This window comes from Myxozyma melibiosi (assembly GCF_037950935.1).
Source record: "Myxozyma melibiosi strain Phaff 52-87 chromosome Unknown BZA70scaffold_1, whole genome shotgun sequence".
Lineage (NCBI taxonomy): Eukaryota > Fungi > Ascomycota > Lipomycetes > Lipomycetales > Lipomycetaceae > Myxozyma > Myxozyma melibiosi.
In genome coordinates this window covers 1,473,313-1,491,630 of record NW_027042915.1, presented here as the reverse complement: position 1 = coordinate 1,491,630, position 18,318 = coordinate 1,473,313, and the positions used below count along the sequence as shown (strand labels likewise).

Sequence of the window (18,318 nt, the reverse complement as noted above, 5' to 3'; positions counted from 1 at the left end):
TTATTAAAGCAGTGAAGGAGTGTGTAGGGTCGCGTTCTTGCAAAACGAATCGGGTGGGGAGAAAAGGCTTTGATGGTAGAAGCCTGAACGGTTGGTAGATGGCAGTGTGCTGAGAGAGACCATTTCTCTCTTGAATAAAAAAAACTGTGCGAATATAGGAAGAGTGTATAAAGGATCACGGATAAAGCTGCATCAGGTCGTTAGCTTCATCTAAATCTTAATCAGTGAGGAAATATCATATGAGACCTACTACTTTTGCGCGCAAAATCAAGCGCGTTCAATGTTGATAATCAAGAAAACAGTAGATAGCCAGGCATCTGAGAGCGATTACAGGATCTGAGAGCGATTACAGGATCACACAGCAGCCTGTGGATTGTCGTTCGCCCACGAGTAAGCTTGCCCGGGTGGCAGCCTCAAAGACATTGTCGACGCCTTCGCCGGTAAGAGCAGAGCATTCAAGGTACTTGCGCGCGCCGACTTGACGAGCAACGAGTTCGGCCTGTGGTGATGAATGAGATCGGTGTTAGCGTTCTGTTGTGAGCTATGCGGAAGATGTACAGAAGCTAACTAACCTCTTGCGGGGTAACGAAGCGTTGGCTGCGTTTCCGGATGCTTTCGATGGCTTGTGGGTCCTGACGGAGATCCTTTTTCAGACCGACAAGTATTATTGGGATACCTGGACATAGTTCGTTGATTTCGATTATCCACTATAAACGACGTTAGCCGACTGGATCAGAAATGAGCTTGGAAGAGCGCGTGGCTGACCTTTGAGGTGACGTTTTCTAACGAGTCGGGGGTATCGACAGCAAAGCCAACCAGGATAACGTGAGCTCTCGAGTAGGAGAGTGGTCGTAGACGCTAGATGGTTGTTAGCGAGGTCGTGTGAGTGTGAATGTGCCTAGAGGCGGTGATGATACCTCATATTCTTCTTGCCCACTATCGTAAGAGCTTTGGTTAGTACAAAACGATCTCGTGTTTCTGACTCTCAAAAATAAACATACGCTGTATCCCACAAGGCAAGTTGGACCGATTTTCCGTCAACCTATCGGAAGTTAGAGATGTTCGCATGCGCAGCGTTTACTCAGATCGCGGGGATCAACATACTCGGCAGTCGGTGACATAAGTCTCAAAGACAGTCGGAAGCTGCATAGATCAGGTTAGATATCGCTCTCTAAAGTGAGAAGCGAGGTTGTTGTAGGCATACATGTTCCTAAAGGAGAATGTCAGTATCAAGGACGGATTCGGGGACGCGGCTGAACGAACAGCTACAGCTGAGCGGTGTGCGCAAATACAACAAAGACAAAGAATATTGCTCACTTTGGGAAACTCTCCAAGAGTGAAGACGCTTAGTAGAGACGTTTTGCCGCAGGCTCCATCGCCGACGATGACCAGTTTTCTGCAGACGGACGAGGTGAGCTAAGGTGTGCGGACGTGCAGAGCAGAGGCGCAGAGCCCGGAGTAGCAGTGAAGACAAGAGACATACCGGCGAATGGCGTCGCGGGAGGACATTGCTTCCGTAGATTAGAGGAGAACCAGCAGATAAACAGAGACAGAAACCGCGAGAGAAGGAGGAGGTCTGCGAAGAGACGAGGACGTGGGAGGAGGAGCAATGACGAAACAGAGGCCGGGCGGGCGCTGAGAGCACAGTGACGGTCGTTGCCCGCATCTCACAAGCGAGCCGCATTTTGTATCACATTTCAACTGCAGCTTGCTGAGTCAGTAAATGCATTTTGTGACTTTATGTGACTATGTGATTACTGGTCCTTGTTCCCGCGTAGACGTGGGTCCGGCCCGCGGCGGCCGCGGTCTGAGAGCTACGCGGGCAGAAGGAGCAGGGGGCGCCGCCTCGTTGCAAATGAAAGTCCAGCAGCACCAGAATCAGGCAGCTATTCATCCAGCAACGACAATGATTGCAACGCTCTCGACTGAGGTTCCGTCGTCGGCGGTGCATGTATCGCAGCCGGACGCGCAGCAGACACATATGGCTGTGCAGCAACCGAATTCTTCTAGCTCGACCGCAAAGAAGAAAAAGAAGAAGCGTAAAGGAACCGGCGCCAATTCATCAGTCGTTGCTGCTGACGACAAGCTGAAGCAGCAGCAGCAGCAACAGCAGCAGCAACAGCAACAACAACAACAACAGCAGCAGCAGCAGAAAAAGAATGATCGGATATGGAACACAAACACCAACGAGGAGCGCGAGCGTATCAAGGACTTCTGGCTCTCGCTAGGCGAGGACGAGCGGCGCTCTTTGGTCAAGGTCGAGAAAGAGGCCGTCCTGCGCAAGATGAAGGAGCAGCAAAAACATTCGTGCTCGTGCTCGGTCTGCGGTCGCAAGCGGACCGCGATCGAGAAAGAGCTCGAAGTGCTCTACGACGCTTACTACGAAGAGCTGGAGCAGTACGCAAACCAGCAGCAGAAGTTCGGTCCAGTCCCTCCTCCCGCCCTCCGTCCTCCATATCCGCCTATATCTGCACATCACCACCATCACCACCACCATCTTCACCAAGGGACGTCGCCAAGGGTGCGTGAGATAGCGGTGGGCGAAGACGACTTCGACGAAGACGATCTACTCGACGACGAAGACGACTACTCAGACTCCGACGCTCCCGAGCTTCTTAACCACGACATCCCCCGCGACTTCTTCAATTTTGGAAACTCTTTGACTGTTCAAGGAGGCATCCTAACCGTCGCTGACGATCTTCTCAAAAACGATGGCAAGAAATTCATCGAAATGATGGAGCAGCTTGCCGAACGCCGCATGGCGCGCGAAGCTGAAGCCTCCGTCGTAGCGGAGTACGAAGACGACGACGATTACGATGAAGACGAGGAGGACGACGAAGACTACGAAGACGATGATGAGGATGACGAAGCTGACTCCATGAGCGAAGAACAACGCATGGAAGAAGGCCGACGCATGTTTCAGATATTTGCTGCCCGCATGTTCGAGCAGCGAGTCCTCACAGCATATCGAGAAAAGGTTTCACAAGAGCGACAACAAAAGCTACTTGAGGAACTCGACGAAGAGAATCGGCTACGAGAAGAACGCGAGCACAAGAAGGCGAAGGAAAAGGAGAAAAAGAAGGACAAAAAGCGGCAGCAGAAATTAGCAAAGGAGGAAGAGCGAAATCGACGCGAAGCCGAAAAAGCCGCCGAGGAAGCTGCTCAACGGGCTGCCGAGCAACGCAAGCACGAAGAGGCACGTAAACGCAAGGAGGAACAACGGTTGAAGAAGGAAGCCGAGCGCCGTGCCTTGGATGAGGAGCGACTTCGAAAAGAGGAAGAACGGCGACGACGTCAGCAAGAGGAGCGGGAACGAGAAGCCGAACGAGAACGGAAGAAGAAGGAAAAGGAAGACCAGGAGCGAAAGAAGCGCGAAGAGGCTGCTCGTAAAGAACGTGAACTGAAGGAGCAGAAGGAGCGTGAACTGAAGGAACTGAAGGAACGCGAGCTGCAAGAGAAGCGGGCAAGGACAGAACAGGAACGGAAGGCCAAGCTTGAAGCTGAGCGGAAGGAACACGAAGAACTGCAACGGCAAGAATCTGAGCGTGCTTTGGCCGAGAAAGAGGCTCGCGAGCGCGAGGCTTTGAATCGCGAACGTGAGGCTCGGGCACGGAAGGAGCAAATTCAACGTGATGTGTATGCCAAGCGTCTCCAGATGCAGCAGCAGCAGCTTCAGCAGCAGAAGGTTCAGCAGCAGCAGCAACAGCAGCAGCAGCAGCAGCAGCAGCAACAACAGCAACAGCAACAACAACAACAGCAACAGCAACAGCAGCAGCAGCAGCAGTTCCAACAGCAGCAGGCTCAGCTTCAGGCCCAGCAGCAACAACAGGCTATGCGCCAGATGGGATATCCCCCAGCGCTTCCTCAGTTCATGGTCAATGCCTCCGTTCCTCCAATTGCTCCCGTTCCTAAACTTCAGAACCTGTTTGGTGCCTCTCCTTCTGGTAAGTTAATTTGTGGAACTCCATCACGAAAGATTAATGCTAACCATTCTACAATAGTCCCCATGCAGCAGCAACAGCAGCGACTCCCTGCTACCGTCAATGGTCTGATACCCCCACAGCAGCAAATACCCCCTCAGTCTGTTGCACAGCAGTCTCAGCAGCCAATGAATCCGTTGCAACCGCGGCGGGCACCCTCAGTATCTTCTTCATCCTCCACTCCTTCACTGATGTCGGCTTCAATCGGTCTTACGAACGGTTCCGCGTCGCCACCACAGAGTCATCTACAACCTCAACTCGGGTTTGGTACAGCGTATGGGAACTCTCTCGGTCAGGGCTCTCTGAATGGTCTGCCGGGTATGGGATATCGTGGCTTTGCCTCCTCGCCTCTGACCGCTGGTGGATTCCAGTCAGTCAACGGTGAGGTGCCGCAAGCTCGGCCACAGGGGTTGCCTACTCCCCAGCCTCGACCGTTTGGCAGTTTGGATTATGGTCAGCCTGCGGCTGCTACCAATCTGAATGGCCTCGGTAGTGGAATGGGAGCTGGCCTGAGCAATGGTTTGAATGGGTTCCCGTTCTCTGTGCCAACGTCTCGTTCCACTGTACCTCCTATCGGCCTCGGTAGCCTGTCGTCATCACCGGTGATCGGAGGCTCAGCGAGTTTGAACGGTCATCCGACTGGCGCTTCGGTTATCGGGATTCCACAGAGCAGTGTCGAGAGTGGTCCTCTGGGGTCTTCGACTACCTCGACTCCAGTCTCTGCAGATAAGCGGTTGTCGGCCAGCGGCTTTGACCTCGTGTCACCTTCCTCGCCAAAGTCCAAGCTCATACAAAGGCCTCACCCGATCCAGCGTCCGTCGAGTACAACTTCAAAGAGTGATGATTTGCACGGTTCATCAGCTTCCAGCGACGATGTTCCACCGGTCATGGGCTCACGTGCTTTGTACTTTGACGATCTGGACGAAGAAGATGCGCCTTTCTTTGCACCTACTGCTCGGCGGGCGGTGTCTAATGATGTTGGCAACGTGTCTGCTCCTAGTTCTCGATCGTCTTCGTGGTTCGGTAGCAGTGGCGGCCAGTCTGCGTTCTTCCCGGACGCCGTCGTCTCGCATGGCATGTCAGGCGCGGCTGCTCCTGGACTAAGATCAGATAGCATGACATCAGCTACTGCAGGTTCGCTCTTTGATCCTTCGAATACGTGGAACAGCGCTCTTGGTATCCCAGGTGGTGCTCCCGCGCCTTCTGGCGCGATTCCCACATGGCTTGGTGCTTGTAAGTAGATACTCTAGGTCTATTTATATTCTATCTTGACTGACGAACTGTTTAATAGCGTGGAATGACTCCGGAAAACGATAAGACACATGTGATTCAATATCGTGTCTTTTGTCTAAATGGCTCGCGGCTTAGCTTTCTTTGCATCTGCAAATACTTGCTCGATTTTGTTTTGTGCTGTTTGGCTATGCAGTTGCTGTAATTTTTTGGCTCGCCCACTCGTGTTTGATTGTTTATTGTTATCGCTATTGTTTTTATTCTTGTGGGTTTTATATTCCTTTTTTTTTTTCTCATAATTTGTTTATTATCCCGGTTTTCGATAATTTGTTTGTATGCTGCTACCCTTTTCCAATCAAATTCATACGTACTATATTATATATTCGGTAACATCGCTTCCGTAGATTAGGAGGAACAGAAGTATAATAGAAAAGAATTTATTTATCAATGTACAAAGAGACGACTTGCTCGTCTTAAATCATTCGATCGTCCACTATCAGCTCATTTTTTCTTCGACAACGCCTGCACGGTAGTCGACTTCTTCCAATCGTAATCCCAAGCAACACGGGGAGGAGTCTCGGTGGGATACTTGTACTCGAGCGGGAACCGCAGTGACCGGGGTTTATCCATGGCACGAGCAAACAGCTCCGGACTCGCTTTCTCGAGCTGGTCGCAGGCCATCTTGATCCTCTGGTACTGGGCCATGAGCTCCTTGTGCCGTTCTTCGCGGTTCTTGCGCTGGAGAAGCATCCATGCTCTGTGGATTGTGCGGTGGCGCATAAGATCCTCGTAGGACAGTTTGAGACGGTACGGTTGCTTCTTGACCCGGCTCACCAAACTGAGCATGTTCACTGTAAATCATTAGTTAGCGCTGGCAGGCAAATTCCAAGGGACCGACGAACCCCGACACCAACAAAAAGCAACAACCGCACAGGGAACTCAGGAAATCATACCAAGTCTCGATTTCTGCACCGAACCAACAGTCTTCGTCCTCTTTCCACGGGACAATTCAAGACTTCCACCAGCAACCTTCATGTCGGAGAAAACTGTGCTCGGCAGTTGCTGCTGCTGCTGCTGTGGCTGTCTCTGCGCGCCGCCGATCAAAGCACTCGGCCGTAGCCGGCTGCTCAGCATGGATATCTGAGGACGTCTCCAAAACATTGAGGTTAGTTGTTGTAGTGACATTCTGTGCTTTCGAGCGTCGCGAATATCGGCCGTGCGCTTGGGATTCGGGATGCTATTTTTTTGCTTTGACGTTTAATTTTTGTCGAGGTCGGAGTAGTGATTTTATCACGTGATGTAGTTTATGTAAGCAATCGGTAGTAAGTTGCTCTGTCTGTTCTTACGGTCGCCTCAGTTATGATTATAACTCGGACGCGTTCGCGTCCTTCTTCAAACTCGACGCGTCCCCAGGAAGCAAAATGGCCTCTCCCCCTCCCTCTCTGCCTCCCGAGACCGTACATGTTTATTAGAAGATGCCCGGAAGGCACTGGATGAATGGGCAGCGTCTTACAGCTAGTCCTTCATCAAGTTAAGATCGTCTAAGGGCACTGCAAACAGGCTTACAGTGACTTATGCTTGCGAGTGCGAAGGATCCCCACCAGCTGAGAGGACAGTGCAGGGGCGGAAGACGTCGAGTAAGAAGACTAATTGTCGATACTCAGTCCCAGAAATTCGATTGGTTCGTGTGCCATCGGCGTGGTCAACAGTTCGCTGAGCATAACCATGATCTCTTCAATACCGCTCGTTCTCAATCTTCCCGCCGCGTTCCGTCACCTGAGGATCTTGCAGTGATTTCGAAATGCGTCAGTGCAGGGGCATCGGGAAAAGTGCTTCGATCACTTCTTCAAGCTCAACACTTTGTGCCTCGTAAGAGATGTACAACCTAATGGCTGCGGCTAGACGAGAACTGAGGGCGGTCTAAAGTCGTGGCAGCGTCTTGGTTTGAAATTGAGGACAGCCAGTGATGATAAGGGCATATGATTCAAGACTACATAGCAAATTGTGATTTCAGGCGTTAATGTATTACAGAACATAATCAATCATTAAACAAGTTTCGCAACCACTTCCAGAGGCTTAGCAAACTTCGTAGTCACCACACTCCGCATCTTCAGCTCCACGCCAGGCTCTTTCTCCTTAAACTCGAATCTACTAATAAGAGCAATCAATAAACATTTAAACTCCATCTCTGCAAATCGCCGGCCAATGCATGAGCGCGGGCCTTGTAAGAATGTGAGGTTGACGTAGGGATTCTGCGCTGTAGCCGGCAGGTTGTCCCACCGATCTGGGTTGAATTCGTTGGCGTCGGGGCCCCAGACTCGCTTGAGTCTGTTGAGAGCTGCAGGAACGAGGAAGATGATTGTGTCTTTGATGATTTTGACGTCTCCGATCTGAACGTCTTTGTCTGCTCGACGGTTGGTGACTGAGACAGGGGGACAGTACCGAAAGACTTCGTGCATGAAGTTGTTGAGATACTTGATTGAATCGATTCGTCCATAGGTCACCTCTTCGCAGATCTTTTCTTTGTTCAAAGATTTTTCGAAAACCTCGGGGACGGCTTTACGAAGCTCGTCTCTGAGCTTTGTCTGGACTTCTGGGAACTTGGTGAGAAGATAGATGGCGATAGAGGTCGCGCTGGAAGTTGTTTCGTGGCCGGCCGCGAGGACTGTTAAATACGTTAGCCAATACTCTATCTAGCATGAGTCGAGGTAGACTTACAGGTCATCATGTTGTTGAGGATTTCCCGATCCGTGAGGCCAGCTTTGGCATCTGATCTACCTTTCTTCGCTGGTGTAGTCTTCTTGATATCCGTCTTCACCTCAGCTTCCTGTGCCTCCTCGATCATGACATTCAAAAGATCTTTATCGACATTGCTAGCCTTCTGGTTAAAAGTAGCCGCGATCTTTTGTTTCTGATGCTTCTCCTCAATCAGCTTCAAGCAGTAACTCTGCACGACTTTCTTCGCCTTTGCTACGTCGCGGTTACGCTTCGTAGGCAGCACGCCCGCGCCGAAGACCATGTTTAGCACAAACTGCGCTTTCATCCAGGTCGAGATAGAGTCTGGGACCGTGAATACGGCTCGGTATGCTTGCACGAGTGGATCATCAGGGTTGGCCAGAGCGTCAAACTTGGTTCCAAAGCCAGCGAGGAAGATGATGTTGAGCGTGGTTGAATGAATAGGGTGGTCGACGTTGATGACTGCTTCGCCTGGACCAAGAACATAAGCCTTGTCATCCGAATCTGTCGACTCAGATTCCTTTGTTTCACTGTCAGCACTGTCAGCAGCAGGCTTCTTCGCCAGAGCCTCTTCCAATTCCTTAGACAGGTAATCAGCCAGTTGCAGCGACTTGTCCAGGAAAATCGGCGTAAGTCCCTTGATGTGGCCAAACGAGAATGCAGGGTTTAGCAGTCTCCGCTGTCGTTTGTGGGAATCCCCCTCAGCCGCTAAAATTCCGTCTCCCAGAATGAGCGAGAGGTTGTTGCGCGTTTCATTAGGCCTGACGAAATCGTACGAGTTCGTCATGAGAATCGCCTGCAGCTCAGCCGGGCCGTAAGGAATGATTCGTTCAAGGCCGAAAAATCCTCTGTAGCGGATCCAGGAGTCCTCGGGGTAGGACTCCATCCACTCGAGATGCTTCATGCCTGGAGGGGCGGAGTGAATCCCAGATAGATGACCCACGATCCAATGCATTTTCTCATTAGGGTGCTTGAACGAACGATAAGGCGATAGAAAGTTTGCATAGAGAACGACTGTGTAGAAAGCCTTCCATAAGCCGGGAGCGATGGTGAAGAGGGCCCAGAGAAGGAAGAAGTTGGATAGCGATAGGTCCTTGATAAGATAGCGTCGAAGCAGGTAGACCGAGAATCCTGCGACGGAGATCTTGAATTTCCTGGACGGCGTGAACTCGTAGGCCATTGTAATATCAAATATGAGTCTCTGCTGGTCAATTGTCTCGAATACAAGAAGTTCTAGCAAACAATAGGCAGTTGGAAGGGGAAGTTGGCGCGGGGACCGCGGTTGATCGAACGTAGCTGACGGTCAGCGCGTTCAAAGTCAGCGCACCCTTGCACGTGCGGCTCAGGTAAGGGTTCAAGGTCATCCGATTCTTTGCTTATCGACTGGTCCTCTTTTGTTATCGTATGTTTTATTCAATTGATATAGGTATCCATCGTCAAGCTCCTTGCCTTCAGAGCAGTCAGTGAGATCATTTTTGGGTGCTCTGTTCACTATGTGCTGCAACAGTCAATCGATAGTCCATCTCAGCAGTCAGTATATCACCTGTCGATAACACAGTGAAGCAATCATCGAAGCAATCAACTCGCAGCAAGATCATCACCTCTTGTTCTTTTCTCGCGCCATAACTTGATAGTGCTGTGGGGTTCTGCTGCTGAGGTTTCTTCCTGGGCGATATCAAGTCCGACTCAGACGACACATGGGCACAAGGCATATATCCTGCACGCGTCTCTTAGCCACGGCCACGATAGCGACCTTCATATCTTATCTAATCCCTGATCTTAGATATGAGCTGTAGTCGACTCACTCTAAACACTAAACTGCTTACCGATTGACTCGAAATGTACGTGAGCAAACTTCTGTAGACATACTCATTAAACGTCCGCGGAGCTCGCTGCAGCTTCGTCCAAAACCCCGCGGCTTTTGCGCGGACTCGGCACGCACTAAAATTCAGCTGATATCTGGTAGCGATTATATTGAGAGCTGCGCCAATTGAGCTTCAAAACTTCGGTTATGACGGTTAGTAACGGGAAACGCGTCTGGGTGCTTAAAATTCACTGGTTGAACTGAACCTCCGCGATGATATCGAGTAGTGACTCACTGACATCAGCTTCGTATTACGCATGTAGATATGATGACAAAACGAGGCAAGGAGATACTACGCAGTCATACGCTTGATAGCTAGGTATCGATGCAGTCACACGTCAGATAGTTAGGACTTGATCCAAGGTCTTTAAAATGAGTCGGTTTCCTACATACAGGCTACTCTCGCGTCCAACTTCTTATTTCCTAATTTGTATGTCAAAACAATGAGCGCTACTTTTCCCACCCTACAGGCTGATATTTTCGCCAACAGTCAGAGGACTTCCAGAGTAGGTTCCGTACCATCAGTGACAATCAATTGACAATGACTGACCCGTCGATAGCGAAATTCGACCTCCTCAGATCGCGCGCTTCTTACAGCGCCTCCGCCAGCATATATTCCGCGTCCTCCAGCATACACCACCAAGTCCGATGAGCCTACGACCATACACGAGCGACAGCTCAGAATGGAGCAGTTCGACGTCGAGCAATTGTCGACCGCCCACAGTATTTCAGAGCAGGACGAGCGGAAGATCCTGGGTATCAGACGGCAGGTATTTCTGTGGTATTTGGCAATGACTTGTTTCATGGTGATGATTGCCGCAATAGTCGCTGGTACGACGCTTGGGTTAAGACGTAAACCAGACTCGTCAGGTTCTCCTCGTGGTTGAGTCGAATGAGTATCGAGCTTCAGGTAGGATGTTGATTCCTTACCAGTGTTCTCGATATACGCTATAAAATAAAGCGGCCAGCTTAAGAGCACCTTGATATCGTAATTCCAACAAATCAGTTGATAAAATAATACACAGAAATATCAACAGTATGCTTTGAAGAACGAGAAAGTAGAGATTGTCATGAGGTTGCGAGGCAGAACTGCCCGGCCTCCTCCAAACCCTCATCCGTGTCAGAGACCTGTCATCCTGCCTCACCTCACGATGCTTGTCCGTCTACTACATCTATCCCTGCAAGAGCCCAGCCATCTTGCCTCACCTCAGAACGCCTAACCAGCAGTCCATCCACGGGAGATTACCTCTGCCTCACTTCACAAGGTCACGCCTACACCCTCCCGCATGAAGAGTACTTCGCAGGACGCTAAGGCATGAGCAGGGAGGTTTCCCCTCATCCTCCGCACGGTTTCTTCTTGTCAACAAACCACACTCATTTACTAACATTCTTACTCCTCGAGAGCCAGCCTCCTCGTCCTGCTAACGTGGAGACTAATCTCTTCCGGCGAGAGGATAGAATGAGGCATCTTGTAGAGTAATATTTAAGGAAGCCTGGCTTACCCAGTCTTCCTGAGAATGAACCATCATCTACTATCTTCCTAATCACTTGCGCTTCCACTACAACTCCCACTTACCTTCCACTTATCCATCGCTTATCCCCTCATTATGTCATCCAACGACAACCCTTCGGCGCGCGACGACGTTACTTCGCCACAGAGATAGTTGTCGGGTGGGTTGATAATAGAAGGAGACCCGAGAAATTCTGATGCCAACTCTTATTTCAAGTTAAATCCAAAAAAGATCTAATACCTATACATTTTCGACAACAAGCTCTCGTTCAGAAAGAAAGAATAAGCTATGATAGGTCTGATAGTTGATGAAATATAAAGAATTCACAGATAGTCTTCAAGATTACGGTTTAGACGTAGGGTAAAAAAACCAGCGCTCGGCGTTACTCGGGCCGATAATTCGAGAATTATTTCAATTTGTCTTCCGCTTCTTCAACATCCTCTTCGCCGTCCTCTTCGACAACCATCCTCGGAAACACCAACAATGTTTCAATTATTTCCACGGACTCCTCTGTGCCTAAGCGTCTTCAAGCCAAAGCCACAGGCGGTCACTGTAGCGCGACGACATGGCCAATGGCCTCGTTATGCTATTCGAAAGGTCGATCGCATAGATTCGTATCTCGAAGACATTCCTGATACTGAGGAGAATAAAAACGGATTGAAAATCATATTTTTCGGATCAGACGAGTTTAGCATTCAGAGTCTGCTGAGGCTGCAGGAAATTAGAAGAGATCATCCTTATATCATCAAGAGGCTCCATGTCGCGACGCGCTCTTGGAAAAAAACCGGCAAGAGAGCAGAAGGTAAGTTGATATCAAGTTTGACTATTTCGCATGGAACGATGAACGCTGACTTATATTTTTCTCAACCAAACAGTGCCGATTGTGCACACTGCCAACAGAATGTTGATACCTGTTCTCAGAGCCGAAACGAAGGATGACTATGCTGTACGTACTCCCGACCTTCTCTCCCAAATAGATGCAAACTGACCGCTTGTCTGTCTCTAGCAAATTATTTCGAGGAAATATGATCTCGCGATTGCTGTGTCGTTTGGAAACCTCATTCCAGCAAATTTCTTGCAAGGGCTGCCTCTAGGTGGTGTGAATCTGCACCCGTCGCTTTTGCCAAGGTACGTGAAAATTACTGCTTACTTGCTATTAAGTCGGCATGCTGACGGTGGACGTACTACAGATACAGTGGAGCTGCTCCAGTCCAGTGGACAGTCTTCAATGGCGACTCCGAAACAGGCGTGACTTTGCAGACGCTCGACCTACACAAGTTCGACAAAGGCGAGATCTTGATGCAATCGCCAATCCAGAAAGTGCAACCTGACGAGACGTCTCAAGCGTTGCTGAAGAAGCTGGGTAATATTGGCGCAGATATGCTCGCGAGAGCAATCACTCGCATAGCACAGACCGAGAGCCTGGACCGCACAAGCACCAGTACTGAGGAAGATTACAATCCGGCAAGCAAGCTGATCCCGTTGTTTGAGCAAGACAGGAAAGCTGTGGTCAAAACAGAATTCTCTCACGCGCCCAAAATCCTCCGGAGTCATCGACGGATTGACTGGGAGAAATCCAAGTACAGTGATATCGAGCGGCAAATGCGCGCGTTCGGGCCCGAACTGTGGACTACTGTGCAAGCCCGGCGCAAGTCAGATCGCGCGCTTCTTTCCCGGAATATTTTCATCGACAACATGCGCGATTTGACCTATGAAGTTGATGAGACAAAAGTGAACGGGCCCGCGATATTTCACGGGTACTTCGTCAAGACTGATCCCAAGTACAAGTATTTCTACCCGGGGTGGTTGATACGCACATGTGATAGACGTATTCTATACACTATCATCAGGAGCGAGAGTTACAACAAGAAGGAGAGATGGGAGAGCTGGCGCTTGGACTCGATCGCACCTGTGGACCGGCTTTTGGAAAGTTCGACGGATATCCACGCGGCTTACAAAGAGATGTTTAAAAGGAAAAAGACACAGGCTGAGTTAGATGAGGAAGAGGCGAATGCGAACAAGGCGTGGTATCTATTGGAAAATCTGGAAGAGCTGGAGGAGTTCGATGACGATAAGGATGGGTGGGAGAAATGATTTGAATTACCAAGCAAGAAGATTTTCCTCACGTGGAAATTCGCTAGAGGTGTTTATAATTTGTATATAGCACACAAAGTAAGCTATTGATTGAGACAGCGAAAACGATAATCTGCAAAAGTAAAAGTACAGGAGATATTAGGAGCGATTGAACGGTACCCGTCGCACATTTCTGATATTTGTCAAGGCGGAGTGGCCGTTCGTCTGCGACAACACTGAGCTACCACCACTTCTTGCAGCTCCGAGGACCGTCGTTCTCATACCAGGAGCAGCCTCGAACTGCGCACGGCTCGCGGGTCTCGATAAACTGATTGGGGTGTTTGCGGCACTGGGCGTTCTGTACATCCCTGCACCTCGATGGGCCGGATTCGGCCCATAGCCCGAGCTGGTTGCTGGGCGTTTAATGGGGTGGAAGTGCGAGTTTTGATCTTGCATGGCATGGGAAGGTGGGAATCTCGTCCGGGAGCTTGAAGAAAATGAGCCGTCGTTGTAGCCAGGTGATTCTGGATGTTGACGGACAGGGTTTCCGTTCGAATGTCTTGGATGTGGGACTGACCGCGCAACAGGGGAGGATTCGTATCGCTGGAATATACGAGGGGCAGGCGACTTGAAGTACGGCGATCTGTTTGCTTTTGCTTCCTTCTCAGGCCTGTGCTCCGGAGATCCTATTCCATATACAGGGATCGGGCGGACAACATTTGTCCGTCCGAATTTGGCTCGGGAAGGAGTCGGGCTTGGATGGTCGATGGTATTGTCTTCGATATGGGACAGTGCCGGAGTTGAGATTCTGGATCTACTGCCGATTCCATTGGCTTCGGACGTTGATGCTGGATTATTCCTGGTCCCGCTACCAATGCTGGGAGCGGAAGAACGTTGACCCCGAGCACCGCCCGAAGTGGGCGTCAGGACGGTGGGTAGCTGTCGTTCGTGGTATGCGAAGCTCTCGAGGTTCAAACTGCTGCCTTTTCCTGCATTCCGCGAGCTTTCTGGCGTGTTGAAGCCCTGTCCTGCTTTGCTTGATAGGTGACTGTGGTTGTTAGGAGGAGCCATTGGTGCCTGGAGTTGAGATGACTGAAGAGATGCTTCGTTAGGTGGATGATGCCGATTCGGAGGTTCTGTTGCTATGTTTAACCGTTGCCGTAGGTTCTCGTTCTCCACAGTTAAACGCACCGCCGTACTATACACAGTAACAGTACAGTACCCTAGTCAGCCCGACAAACGTTCAAAATCACAATCAAACAGCAAACCTAAACAGCAGTATAGAGAGAAGTAACGAACGATTCCCAGAGAGCGGATTTCTCCAGAGCAGGCACCATCTTTGCAATCACATCTTTCTGATGTCTGACCTGCTTTTCGAGCTCGGAAGCGTTTGGAAGACTTTGATAGTGTCTGATTAGAAACGTGAGGGATTCGTAGTTGTACTAGAGGTCCGAAAAGTCAGAGATCAGAGGCCTTCTTGGGCGCGTCAGGGTACTGAGTACGAGACCTTTATCGATTCAAAGTATCTTTTGAGCGAGAGAAGGAAATCGTCGAAATGAACGGCCAAGTCAGGGGGTAGATGAGCGTTCTATATATGCAAAAAAACAGAAATAAAATTGAGGATCAGTAGACAAAGAAGAGACTGAACAGAAGCAAACCTTTGGTCCGATTCTGTAGACCGAGATATCTGTAAGTTTACAGTGAGGACACGAATGATTCATCGGGAAGTTCTGCGACGCCACTGAAATCCCCTCACAATCAACAAAAGCTCAATAATACACAGACAGAAAAGGCGGAAAGGCTGACCATTTGATACATTGGCAATCTCAACATGGCTATCGCAGAATATGTGTCCGCACTCCATAACGTAAAAGCCGCCATTATGACTCGTCGTCGTCCGGAAGCATTTCATGCAGTAAATCAGCGGCAAAGAGATGTCGATCGGAAGCCACGCTTCACGCATTGTCGAGGTCGTCATGTTCTGTGCTGTTGTTCTTGTTGATTCTCGTGTTGATTCCGTGGTCGTGGTCTTGAGCGTCTTCCCAGCACGCGACGCGTTCAGAGGTACAAACGCCTCGATTACACGTCGTGAACATCGATTTCTGATATTCAACCAGCCATCCGCTCGGCATTCACACACCTCAGACACAATGAGCAGTCTGATAATAGGCAGGATCGGTCTCTGTCAGCGTGCAGTGATTGGCAATGCATCGTGTCTGGGACTTTTGCAGACGAGACTGCGTCGGGGTCCATTGAATGCTGCTTTCCGAGCAGGTTTGGCGCAGCCGTATTCAACAGACAAGCAGGCATCAGATAAAGTGAACGAGATCAGCAAGGAGAAGGCAGCTCCAAGTGCTAATACTACTGGAGACAAACCGAAAAAACCACGGTCACCGCTCGTGAGTTAGTCTGTTGATTTACACATTTGAATTACGACGCATCTAACGCTTTCTCGACAGGTTAACTTCTATGCTACTTTCACACTTCCGATTATCAAGGTGCTAGCGGTTGTTGCAGTCACGTTCTACACTCTGAGTTTTGTCAAATACTATCTTGCGCATTCTTTGGAGGAGGAGAAAAAGGAGGTGTGATAATATTGAATCTGCCATCTGGTTCTGCGGACAAGCCGGATGTCATCTTGGGATGTATGTTCTGAGGTAGTAGGACTTTGTATATATCGATCGCTTAATCTACTGTATCTCTGCGGGATCAGCAGCTCATCTTTATGGGCACCCTGGCATTCTACAACGCTAATGGTGGAGTACACCCGATCAATCCTATCAGGATTTGTACAAGTCAATTTACAGGCGCAGTCGGGTGGGCATCGCATGTAACTAGCCCGAGCAGACAATTATCAATCAGCAAACTGATGAATGAATGAATGAATGAATTGGTATCTCTATCTGAAGCGTACAAAAGTAAAGTAAATATGAATATGCATAACAATGCACAGACTCTCAAAGATGATATAAAAGAGTGGATATCATCTTGTAGTCTGCTCCCACGTAATAACCTACACCAGCGAATTAAAGCCCACACATAATGCACCATGCACCTACCACCTCATACAGCAAACTCGTCTCCGAGCTTGATTGCGCCGACGGTCTGCCTGTCCGACATGGTCAGCACTTCTCGCTCGTGAGCGATGATAGCCTCGGCCTGCTCGCGCATTTCTCTTCCGTCGGTGGTTTCGAGCTCGAACATGATGTCCATCTCTTCCAGCGTCATTCCTTTGGTTTCCGGAACCCACAAAAAGACAAAGACGACGCCGAAGAAGAGCGAGATGCCAAAGACGAGGAAGGTTCCCCATTTTATGTTTTCCATCAGGTAAGGCGTCGAGTAGACAATCATAAACTGGCCGACCCACTGTGAGCTGGTGGTCATTGACACACAGACTGAACGGACGGAGGCAGGAAACACCTCGGCAGCAAAAATCCAGGGGATACCACTCCACGAGAGCGTGAATGTGACGGCAAAGAAGTAGACCATGAAGATAGCGACGTAAGCAGAGGCATTCCGCTCCGCGTGTCCATCGAAAGAGCCGGAGACCGCGCCAAAGAAAGCGAGGTAGAACATGGCAACCATTGTTCCGATTCCACCGTAGATTAGTGAGTTGCGGCGACCGATGCGCTCGATGACGAAGAAGGTGAAAAAGATGGTGGTGATGCATTTGAAAAAGCCGTAGACTCCTGTGGCTAGCAGGCCGACGCTGGTTCCGCTGAATCCGATTGAGCGGAAGATGGTGGTCGAGTAGTAGTTTAAGGCGTTGGTGCCAGACAGGTTCTGGAGGATCATCATACTGCAGCCCAGAATCAGACGATTACGTTTCCCCGGAAGCATAATAGATTTCAGCTTATCCTTGAGCGAGCCGTCCGCGCCGGTGTAGCTTTCGTGCTCGATCTGGTTGAGGACCGACTCAACCTCCCATACGACATATTCGTGGTCAGCGGGGAGATTCCGGATATAGCTCAGCACTTTGCGCGCCTGGGATGTTTTTCCGGCCCGGATTAGCCATCGAGGGGACTCGGGCTGGAAAGACATGGCGATGACAAGGAGGGTTCCGGGGACGAGCTGGAGACTGACGGGGATGCGCCACTGCGTGTCGGATAGACCACTGATGTGCTCGTTGACGCCGTAATTGACCCAGAAACCCACGACGAGGAAGGATTGGAGAACGATCTCGAATATGCCGACGAGCCGTCCGCGGATGGCGGGCGGAGCACATTCTGATATGTAAACTGGAATGACCAGTGACGATGAGCCGACAGCGAGTCCTGAATTGAAGAGGAAAGTGTGGTCAGACAACGATGGCACAATGGCAGCGATGGCGCACACGGTTATTATATAAGCATACCTGTTAAGCCTCTTCCGAGATAGATGTAGTCGAGGTTTCCATTCGACAACAGCTGCATGATGGCGCCACAATCAAAGAGAAGACCAGCGAGAATAAGAGTATTCCTGCGGCCGTGGAACTCGTTGAAGTAGTAGACCAGGATCGAGCCAAAGAAGCAGCCGACCTGGAAAGTACTGACGATTCTGGCTTCGATGCCCGCGAGTGCGTTGCCGGTCGCGTCCTCGAGGCCGAACTTGTGGGCGAACGAGGGCAGCGCGATGGTGCCGCCAATGAAAGCGGTGTCGTAGCCAAACATGGCGGAGCCCATGGCGGCGGAGAGAGCGAGCACATAGGGTCTCCAGTTGTAGACCTCTTTGGGCGCGGGGTGCGAAGACGAGTCCTCGGTGGTGGTGCCGAGGAAGCCCGCGGCCTCGTGCTCGTGGATGAAGCTGGCGGAGTCCGAGGACGGCGACGGGCTGCGGACGTCGTCGTCGTCGTCGATGTCGTCTGTCTGGAGAAGTCTGACCTGGCGCGCCATTGTTGAGGGCAGAGACAGTGGCGAGAGAGGAGGAAGCTGCGATAAGAAACTTA

The 18,318-nt window shown here is 50.3% G+C and overlaps 10 protein-coding genes across 10 annotated transcripts; 4 read left to right on the top strand and 6 right to left on the bottom strand.

Moving 5' to 3' along the window:
• Positions 1-85: 85 nt before the first annotated feature.
• On the bottom strand, positions 86-1,630 carry BZA70DRAFT_20737 (putative GTP binding protein). The gene is made up of 10 exons (XM_064910177.1): positions 1,484-1,630; positions 1,318-1,396; positions 1,205-1,210; positions 1,105-1,143; positions 1,002-1,042; positions 918-936; positions 766-858; positions 573-707; positions 251-499; positions 86-187 (listed from the first exon to the last, which is right to left on the bottom strand). Exons 1-9 carry the CDS (start codon positions 1,507-1,509, stop codon positions 347-349), a joined length of 591 nt encoding a protein of 196 aa, XP_064770665.1. The 5' UTR covers positions 1,510-1,630; the 3' UTR covers positions 86-187; positions 251-346.
• A 276-nt stretch (positions 1,631-1,906) lies between these two features.
• On the top strand, positions 1,907-5,297 carry BZA70DRAFT_286983 (salt tolerance down-regulator-domain-containing protein; the record flags this gene model as incomplete). Its single annotated transcript, XM_064913914.1, has 3 exons — positions 1,907-3,944; positions 4,002-5,213; positions 5,272-5,297. The coding sequence occupies 3 exons, from the start codon at positions 1,907-1,909 to the stop codon at positions 5,295-5,297; spliced, it is 3,276 nt and encodes a 1,091-aa protein (XP_064770664.1).
• A 300-nt stretch (positions 5,298-5,597) lies between these two features.
• BZA70DRAFT_20522 (mitochondrial ribosomal protein L28-domain-containing protein) lies at positions 5,598-6,462 on the bottom strand. The gene has a single exon (XM_064910159.1). The coding sequence runs from the start codon at positions 6,054-6,056 to the stop codon at positions 5,712-5,714; it is 345 nt and encodes a 114-aa protein (XP_064770663.1). The 5' UTR covers positions 6,057-6,462; the 3' UTR covers positions 5,598-5,711.
• Positions 6,463-7,255: 793 nt separating this feature from the next.
• On the bottom strand, positions 7,256-9,126 carry BZA70DRAFT_264985 (cytochrome P450; the record flags this gene model as incomplete). Its single annotated transcript, XM_064910939.1, has 2 exons — positions 7,256-7,875; positions 7,929-9,126. The coding sequence occupies 2 exons, from the start codon at positions 9,124-9,126 to the stop codon at positions 7,256-7,258; spliced, it is 1,818 nt and encodes a 605-aa protein (XP_064770662.1).
• A 1,127-nt stretch (positions 9,127-10,253) lies between these two features.
• On the top strand, positions 10,254-10,697 carry BZA70DRAFT_264984 (uncharacterized protein; the record flags this gene model as incomplete). Its single annotated transcript, XM_064910938.1, has 2 exons — positions 10,254-10,316; positions 10,371-10,697. 2 exons carry the CDS (start codon positions 10,254-10,256, stop codon positions 10,695-10,697), a joined length of 390 nt encoding a protein of 129 aa, XP_064770661.1.
• Positions 10,698-11,426: 729 nt separating this feature from the next.
• On the top strand, positions 11,427-13,526 carry BZA70DRAFT_271802 (formyl transferase). Its single transcript, XM_064911540.1, has 4 exons — positions 11,427-12,123; positions 12,197-12,267; positions 12,328-12,449; positions 12,512-13,526. The coding sequence occupies exons 1-4, from the start codon at positions 11,805-11,807 to the stop codon at positions 13,413-13,415; spliced, it is 1,416 nt and encodes a 471-aa protein (XP_064770660.1). The 5' UTR covers positions 11,427-11,804; the 3' UTR covers positions 13,416-13,526.
• Positions 13,485-14,897, bottom strand: BZA70DRAFT_20530 (uncharacterized protein). Its single transcript, XM_064910161.1, has one exon. The coding sequence runs from the start codon at positions 14,463-14,465 to the stop codon at positions 13,554-13,556; it is 912 nt and encodes a 303-aa protein (XP_064770659.1). The 5' UTR covers positions 14,466-14,897; the 3' UTR covers positions 13,485-13,553.
• BZA70DRAFT_20641 (uncharacterized protein) lies at positions 14,564-15,440 on the bottom strand. The gene is made up of 4 exons (XM_064910173.1): positions 15,201-15,440; positions 15,053-15,135; positions 14,902-14,982; positions 14,564-14,836 (listed from the first exon to the last, which is right to left on the bottom strand). The coding sequence occupies exons 1-4, from the start codon at positions 15,370-15,372 to the stop codon at positions 14,663-14,665; spliced, it is 510 nt and encodes a 169-aa protein (XP_064770658.1). The 5' UTR covers positions 15,373-15,440; the 3' UTR covers positions 14,564-14,662.
• Positions 15,441-15,457: 17 nt separating this feature from the next.
• Positions 15,458-16,282, top strand: BZA70DRAFT_292968 (uncharacterized protein). The gene is made up of 2 exons (XM_064914396.1): positions 15,458-15,793; positions 15,854-16,282. The coding sequence occupies exons 1-2, from the start codon at positions 15,545-15,547 to the stop codon at positions 15,983-15,985; spliced, it is 381 nt and encodes a 126-aa protein (XP_064770657.1). The 5' UTR covers positions 15,458-15,544; the 3' UTR covers positions 15,986-16,282.
• Positions 16,283-16,286: 4 nt separating this feature from the next.
• On the bottom strand, positions 16,287-18,315 carry BZA70DRAFT_305816 (general substrate transporter). Its single transcript, XM_064914796.1, has 2 exons — positions 17,749-18,315; positions 16,287-17,668 (listed from the first exon to the last, which is right to left on the bottom strand). The coding sequence occupies exons 1-2, from the start codon at positions 18,263-18,265 to the stop codon at positions 16,458-16,460; spliced, it is 1,728 nt and encodes a 575-aa protein (XP_064770656.1). The 5' UTR covers positions 18,266-18,315; the 3' UTR covers positions 16,287-16,457.
• Between the last annotated feature and the right edge of the window lie 3 nt (positions 18,316-18,318).

What these genes read in the sequence shown, in the direction of transcription:
- BZA70DRAFT_271802 (XM_064911540.1), top strand. Translation starts at nt 11,805, where the DNA reads ATGTTTCAATTATTTCCACGGACTCCTCTGTGCCTAAGCGTCTTCAAG. An exon ending in AACCGGCAAGAGAGCAGAAG is followed by an intron (nt 12,124 to 12,196) that starts GTAAGTTGATAT and finishes TCAACCAAACAG; the next exon opens with TGCCGATTGTGCACACTGCC. An exon ending in CACCCGTCGCTTTTGCCAAG is followed by an intron (nt 12,450 to 12,511) that starts GTACGTGAAAAT and finishes GACGTACTACAG; the next exon opens with ATACAGTGGAGCTGCTCCAG.
- BZA70DRAFT_20737 (XM_064910177.1), bottom strand. Translation starts at nt 1,509, where the DNA reads ATGTCCTCCCGCGACGCCATTCGCCG. An exon ending in CTTATGTCACCGACTGCCGA is followed by an intron (nt 1,043 to 1,104) that starts GTATGTTGATCC and finishes AACTTCCGATAG; the next exon opens with GTTGACGGAAAATCGGTCCA. An exon ending in TAGAAAACGTCACCTCAAAG is followed by an intron (nt 708 to 765) that starts GTCAGCCACGCG and finishes CGTCGTTTATAG; the next exon opens with TGGATAATCGAAATCAACGA.
- BZA70DRAFT_305816 (XM_064914796.1), bottom strand. Translation starts at nt 18,265, where the DNA reads ATGGCGCGCCAGGTCAGACTTCTCCAGACAGACGACATCGACGACGAC. An exon ending in TCTCGGAAGAGGCTTAACAG is followed by an intron (nt 17,669 to 17,748) that starts GTATGCTTATAT and finishes TCTTCAATTCAG; the next exon opens with GACTCGCTGTCGGCTCATCG.
- BZA70DRAFT_20522 (XM_064910159.1), bottom strand. Translation starts at nt 6,056, where the DNA reads ATGCTCAGTTTGGTGAGCCGGGTCAAGAAGCAACCGTACCGTCTCAAA.
- BZA70DRAFT_292968 (XM_064914396.1), top strand. Translation starts at nt 15,545, where the DNA reads ATGAGCAGTCTGATAATAGGCAGGATCGGTCTCTGTCAGCGTGCAGTG. An exon ending in AAAAACCACGGTCACCGCTC is followed by an intron (nt 15,794 to 15,853) that starts GTGAGTTAGTCT and finishes CTTTCTCGACAG; the next exon opens with GTTAACTTCTATGCTACTTT.
- BZA70DRAFT_20641 (XM_064910173.1), bottom strand. Translation starts at nt 15,372, where the DNA reads ATGACGACCTCGACAATGCGTGAAGCGTGGCTTCCGATCGACATCTCT. An exon ending in GATTGCCAATGTATCAAATG is followed by an intron (nt 15,136 to 15,200) that starts GTCAGCCTTTCC and finishes AGGGGATTTCAG; the next exon opens with TGGCGTCGCAGAACTTCCCG. An exon ending in TCTACAGAATCGGACCAAAG is followed by an intron (nt 14,983 to 15,052) that starts GTTTGCTTCTGT and finishes TTGCATATATAG; the next exon opens with AACGCTCATCTACCCCCTGA.
- BZA70DRAFT_20530 (XM_064910161.1), bottom strand. Translation starts at nt 14,465, where the DNA reads ATGGCTCCTCCTAACAACCACAGTCACCTATCAAGCAAAGCAGGACAG.